The 6,727-nt window shown below is 52.6% G+C and overlaps 1 protein-coding gene across 1 annotated transcript in view; it reads left to right on the top strand.

The window, feature by feature from the left end:
* Positions 1 to 333: 333 nt before the first annotated feature.
* The window catches only part of EGLN1 (egl-9 family hypoxia inducible factor 1), a 39,186-nt gene continuing 32,792 nt past the window's right edge, over positions 334 to 6,727 (top strand). The window contains exon 1 of the mRNA XM_009901178.2: positions 334 to 1,690. Coding sequence (XP_009899480.2) covers positions 803 to 1,690 — 888 coding nt within the window. The 5' untranslated portion in view covers positions 334 to 802. The remainder of the gene's footprint in view (positions 1,691 to 6,727) is intronic.

Below are 6,727 nucleotides of genomic sequence, written 5' to 3'. Positions count from 1 at the left end.
ACAGGGACAAGGACATCCACACATTTGCGACCCACTGTCCGACTGGGGACTGCGATGGTATCCTGGGCGGCCCAAACAGGCCACCCCCTGCAGTTTCACGCCCCTTCTGGCACGGCAGACGCTCAGCAAAAGCGGCCAGGAAAGCTTCGTTCCTTGGGACCCTGCTTCCGCCCAGGTCCTCGCTGCCGCAAGCACGATCCGGCCAAAGGCCTCTCCTTGCGCTCGGCGCCGGGGCTGGGCCCGGGCCCCGCGGCTGCTGCGGCGGCGCGGCCTGACTCTACCCGGCCCCGCCCGCCTGGCGATGGGGCCCCGCCCGCTTGACGCGCCGGCGGCTCTGGCGGGCTGGAAGTGGCGTACGTGCAAAGCGGGCCGCGAGAGTGGCGCCTCCTCCTCGCCCCGACACAGCAGCGAAGGCGCGGCAGGGAGAGGCGGCGGCCGCGGCGGCCCGCGCACTGGGCAGAGAAGCCGGCGGGGAGCAGAAGGCAGCCGCCCCACCGCGCTAGCCGGCTCACCCCGCCGCCGCTCACCTCTTCGGCCGCGCCGCCGCCGCTGGCGGGGCGGTGATGAAGAGGCGTTAACGGCGCAGAGAGGGCGGCACGGGCCCCCGCGGCAGTCTCTCGTTCAGAAGAGGCCGCGGGCCGGCGGAGGGCGGCAGGGACCGCGGCGAAGCCGGGCGGCCATGATGCAGTGAGCGCTCCCTCCTCGCGCGGCCGGGCGGGGGCCCGCGTTAGCGCCGCTCCCGTCCGCCTCCTTACATAACCCCTCGGCGGCGGAGTGGGGCTGCGGCTGCACCACCAGCGCCATGGCGAATGACAGCGGCGGCGCGGCCGGCCAAGGCGGCAGTGAGAGCAGCGGCGGCAGCAGCGGTAGCAGTGAGCGGGATCGGCAGTACTGCGAGCTGTGTGGGAAGATGGAGAACCTGCTGCGGTGCGGGCGCTGCCGCAGCTCCTTTTACTGCAGCAAGGAGCACCAGCGCCAGGACTGGAAGAAGCACAAGCTCATCTGTCGCGGCGGAGGCGCGGCGGCAGCCGCAGCAGGGGGCGCTGCCGAGTCCCACGGCGGGCACCCCCCGCCGACCCGCGCCCAAAGCGCCGGGACCGCGGCGGGATGCGGCAGCTCGGCGGCGGCGGGGAAGGGCGCGGCGCCGCCACCCCCGGAAGCCCCCGCCGAGACCACCCCGCTAACCAGCAACCACGTCGCCGCCGCAGCCGCCGGCGGTGAGGCGGAGGCCTCGGCCCCTTCCCCATCGCCCTCCGGGGAGGCAGTGCTGCTATACCGGGACAAGTCGAACCTGTACGCGGGCGGCGTGCAGGCGGGACCCGCCGGGGCCGCGTTGCGCCCCAACGGGCAGACGAAGTCGCTGGTGCCGCAGCGGCTGGCACTGGAGTACATCGTGCCCTGCATGAACAAGCATGGCATTTGCGTGGTGGACGACTTCCTTGGGAAGGAGTTGGGCGGGCTAGTGGCCCAGGAGGTGCGGGCCCTTCACCACACTGGCCGCTTCACCGACGGGCAACTCGTCAGCCAAAAAAGCGACTCCTCGAAGGACATCCGCGGAGACAAGATCACCTGGGTGGAGGGCAAGGAGCCGGGTTGCCAGACCATACGGCTCCTAATGAACAGCATGGACGATCTCATCCGACACTGCAACGGCAAGCTGGGCAACTACAAAATCAACGGCAGGACGAAAGTGAGTGTGGGAGCCAGGACCCCCGGTCCCCGCCGTCCTTCCCCCATTGCAGCTGGTGGGGAGGTTGCGGCGGGGGGCGGGAGCGGGACGACAGAGCCGGCTCTTCTCCGGGCAGTGTCGTGTGTGCGTGCACGTGTGTCCCGTCTTTGGGTGTGCGTGCGTGTGCGCACGTCCATGTCAGTGCGTGTGTCCACTTCTGCCCCACTTCCCGGAGCTGCTTCTCCCGGCCGCGGCGGGACCCCCAGCCACGGGCTCTAGCCAGCTTGGCCCCTCTGCCTCGGTGGCGGGCAGGTGTCCTCCGCGGTCAGTGCCCGGGGATTGCTCTCGACTGAGAGAGGGTGTGAAAGGGTTTGCCTCGTCCGTTTTCCAGAGCAGGGGCATGAAAAAAGCGATCTCATTTATGTCCCAGCTTTTTGTTAAAAACTTGACCAGGAAGCTTATCCGCTAGGCTAAAACACTGAGATACAGCTTCTCCCCGTGGTCTACCGAAATGTCTGAGAACGGGAGGGTTGCGTGTGCCGGACGCTGGCTGTAGCAGCGCGCACCTCATCCGTAACGGCGCTTGCTGAGCAGTATGAAAAACCTGTGTGCAACGTTTGCAGGCTCTCATGAGTGGGTGATTTCTGGCTCAGAATGCGGCCTGACAAATGTTGATCTTGCAAATACAGATGGAAGACCCGAATCGGTGAGCGAGTGCCCCGGTGGCATTGTGTGACCCTCTGGCAATTGATGCTGCAGTGGGCACCAGTCACAGCCGTGAAGAGCAGGGTGGCGTTGGGGAGATGTGTTTTGGGTTTTTTTTAATTACTATATCAAATCCCTCTAATGCAAAAGCCTTACTCATTAGCAGTATTTTGAGACCAGAGTACTGAGTCAGAATCTCCCATTGTATTAGCTCAATTTGCAATTCCTTTACAGCTCTCTAAATAAAATTCGCATCCTTGGTAGAGGACTAGTAATGAATATTCATCGATATCTTTTCAGTTTAAAAAAGAAGGGAAGCCCCTTCACGTTTTACTACTTCTACTAAAACATAAGGAAGCTAATGAATTGGTAGGGACTGTCCTGATGTGACGGTTTCACTGTCACAGACTGTTGTTGCTGCAGCTGGAGAATCTCAGCTGATAGGAAGCTGTGCGAGGGAGGAGGTGAAAACTGGAAGGCATGAAACAGCCTTGGATTATTTTGGGCAATGAGAAGCTCCCAGGATAAAGAAAAGTAGGTGGGAGTTTTTGATTTTTTTTTTTTTTTTATGCTGTCTTTGCATACCTTAGTTGAACCAGTACTGTGCTAGAACTTTTTAACTGGAACATGGTCTACTTTCCTCCTAGATTCCTGTTAACCTGGACTTTTCTAAGCCAATTTATCTTTCAGACAGTCCCAAATCTCTTAAAGGCCCCAGTGCTTCAAATGTGCACTTTAAAAAGGTCAATGTCTTTGCTGGGTTTCAGTTTTGTGCAGTAAAGAGATATACTGCTTCTGGTTTTATGTGAGATTGTATGCTTCTGTAAAGTATAGTGCCAGGACTTTAGCAAAGGACTTTTGGAATTGCAGTCCTGAATCATGCACGTGATTTCTGGACTACTGTGTCTTATATTTATAAGTAGTAACTGATACTTTCAGTAATTGTGAAAGAGAAAAATATCTTCATGCTGCAAGCCTTTGTGGAGCAACAGCAAAGCAATGAAGTTTATTTCCACTTGGTTTTCAGTTACTGCTGAATCACAGAATGTTAGAGGCTGGAAGGGACCTCCAGAGATCATTGAGTCCAATCCCCCTGCCAAAGACAGGGTCACCTAGGGTAGTCCACACTGCAATGCATCCAGGCAGGTTTTGGAAGTCTCCAGAGAAGACTCTACAACCTCTCTGGGAAGCCTGTTCCAGTTCTCCCTCACCCTCACTGTAATGAAGTTTCTCCTCATGTTGAGGTGAAACCTTCTCTGTTGAAGTTTGTATTCATTGTTCCTTGTCTTATTACTTCACAGAGAGATTGGCCCCCTCCTCTTGAGACACCCACCCCTCAGATATTTATAGACATTGATGAGATCTCTTCTTAGTCTTCTCTTCTCCAGACTAAACATCCCCAGGTCTCTCAGTCTGTCTTCATATTGGAGATGCTCAAGTCTCCTAATCATCCTCATGTCTCTCTGTTGGACTCTCTCCAACAGATCCCTGTCTCTCTTGAACTGGGGAGCCCAAAACTGGATGCACTATTGCAGATGTGGTCTCACCAGAGCAGAGCAGGGGGGGAGAAGAACCTCCCTAGACCTGCTGGACACCCTTTTCTTGATGTGCCCCAGGATACCTTTGGCCTTCTTGGCCACAAGGACATAGTGCTGCCCCATAGAGAACTTGCTGTCCACCAGCACTCCAAGGTCTTTCTCCATGGAGCTGCTTTCCAGCAGGGCAGCCTCTAACCTGTACTGCTGCCTGTTTTTATTCCTCCCCAGATGCAGGACCCTGCATTTGTCGTTATTGAACTTCATGAGGTTTGTCTTCACCCAGCTCTCCAGCTTGTCCAGGTCTTGTTGGATGGCAGCACAGCCTGACAGGGTGTCAGCCACCCTCCCCCAGTTTTGTATCATGAGTGAACTTGCTGAGGGTAATCTCAGTCCCCTCAGCCAGGTCATTGATGAAGATGGTGAACAAAACTGGACCCAGTACTGATCCCTGGGGAATGCCACTGGCCACAGGCCTCCAAGTTGACTCTGTGCCACCAATCACAACCCTCTGAACTCTGTTGTTAAGCCAGTTTTCAATCCACCTCATAGACCAATGGTTTATGCCACCTTTCCTGAGCTTTTCTATGAGGATGTTATGGGAGACAGCATCAAAAGCCTTGCTAAAGTCCAGGTATATGACATCTGCTGCTCTTCCTTTGTCTACCCATTTGGTCATGGTTTCATAGAAGGCTATCAGACTAGTCAAGTAAGATTTCCCCTTGTTAAATCCATGTTGGCTACTCCTGATCACCCTCATGTCTTCCATGTAGTTAGAGATGACCTCCAGAATGATCTGCTCCATCATCTTTCCAGGGATGGAGATGAGGCTCACTGGTCTGTAGTTGCCTGGGTCTTCCTTCTTGCCTTTATTGAAGACTGGAGTGACATTGGCTTTCTTCCAGTCATCAGGCACCTCTCCTGTTCTCCAGGACTTTTCAAAAATGATGGAGGTAGGCTCAATGACAGTATCAGCCAGCTCTCCCAGCACTTGTGGATGCATCCCATTGGGGCCCATGGATTTGTGTGTTTTCAGATGGAACAAGTGATCTCTAACCCCGTGGAGTGTCCTCCTCCCTCCAGTTCTGCTCCCTTGTTTCCAGAGACTAAGGTTTCTGAGGTCTGGTCTTAGGACTAAAGACTGAGGCAAAGAAGGCATTCAACAGCTGTACCATCTCTGCATGCTCTGTTACTGCATCTCCCATATCATTCAGTAGTGGACCCACCTTTTCTCTGCTCCTCCTTTTGTCATTCATGTGTTTGAAAGAGCTCTTCTTGTTTTCTTTCACCTCCCTGGTAAGACTTAGTTCCAAGAGAGCCTTGGCCTTCCTTGTCACATCTCTACATTCTCTGGCAGTATTTCTATAATCTTCCCAATTGACCAGACCTTTTTTCCACTTATTCTAAGCCTCCTTTTTATTTTATTTCTTAATTTTCCCAAGAGTTCCCTGCTTATCCATGCAGATCTCCTGCCTCTCTTACTTGATTTTTTTTTTCCAAGGGAATACATTTTTCTTGAGCTTTTCTAGGGCAGTAACCCACTGGATACATGTAAGTAGAGTTTTGAAGAGCACAGATCAGTAAAGGTGCAGTGCTTTTCTCCTTGGTGCTAAAGAAATGCATCTCACCTTCCCTTGCTTACTTCCCCATGAAAGTCAGTGCTTGTAGTGCTGCAGGGAGGCTCAGTTCCCTAAAGTGTCATCAAAAAAAAAGAAGGAAAACTGGGGGTTGCTCTCACAGATTCACCCAAGTTGAATAAGCAGAAGCAGTTGGTGAGAAGAGATGGACAAGTCAATGGAAAAGATTGATTTGTTGAAACCTGGTTTGTTTGGGTTCGGGAATGTTTGTTCATAAATTCAGCAGGGATGGAAGAGATCTCACTTTCATCTTCCTCTTTTTGGTGTATGTGGAGAACTGCACATTTCCCCTGCCAATAAAGCCACAATAAGTTGAGCTGAAGGGTTGTGGCTTGGGGTTCCAGCAGCGGAAACTGCTGTACGGTCCCTCAGGGCTCATGGCTGTGTGGAGCGGGGAAAAGGAAGATGTAAAATAAACCCAAAGATACCTCTTGGTTATCTGAAGTAATCTCTTCTTCTCTTTTTTGCCTCTGTTTTTTTCTGACTAGAGGTTTGATTGTGTTGCTGCTAGAGTCCTGTTACACATTTTATTCTTAGCAATATATATGGATGGGTGTGTAGTGGAGATTCTGCCATAGCTGCAACAGGTTACTCTGGAGCTTTTCTGGTAGTGCACTTTGTGTGATGACAGCTGCTTAATCCATTTAGTTAAATACACTCTGCCTTCGAAGCTTGATGAATGCTTTGGACTTGCATTCACAGTGAAGGGGTTTTTTTGTTGTGTTTTGGGGTTTTGAAGGTCTTTTTGAAGTTTTTATTATTCTTACTGATTTCAAGTAGCATGACCGAAATGCATGGAAGTGTAGCATACCGACAAAACAATCTCTTAGAGAGTTATTTTACTGTATTCCTGCATACGTATGTTGCAACGCTGTGGTTTGCATAGTTGGTGTGTGGAGAACTTAGTGTGCTATTTTACTGAAGGTGCTAAATAAACCAGTTTGCAGTGTCATGGTGAGATCTGTAATTCTGCACCATCTGAACCAGCAATGTTATTCCAGCCCTTGGGGATCTCTCTGTGCTCTTAAAACACTACCAATGCTAGCCACACAAGGTGAAGGATTGACACAGTATTAAATAATTTCAGATTGGTACAGCGCCTTCTGTAATAGGGGAGCTACTAGAATTGGGCTGTGTTCATAAATGTTGGAGTTGTCAGTTGTGCTGTGGACATCTGGAGT

This window comes from Dryobates pubescens, chromosome 6 (genome assembly GCF_014839835.1).
Source record: "Dryobates pubescens isolate bDryPub1 chromosome 6, bDryPub1.pri, whole genome shotgun sequence".
NCBI classification, from domain to species: Eukaryota; Metazoa; Chordata; class Aves; order Piciformes; family Picidae; genus Dryobates; species Dryobates pubescens.
The sequence above is the reverse complement of the archived record's forward strand: the minus strand, read 5'-3'. Positions and strand labels throughout refer to the sequence as shown.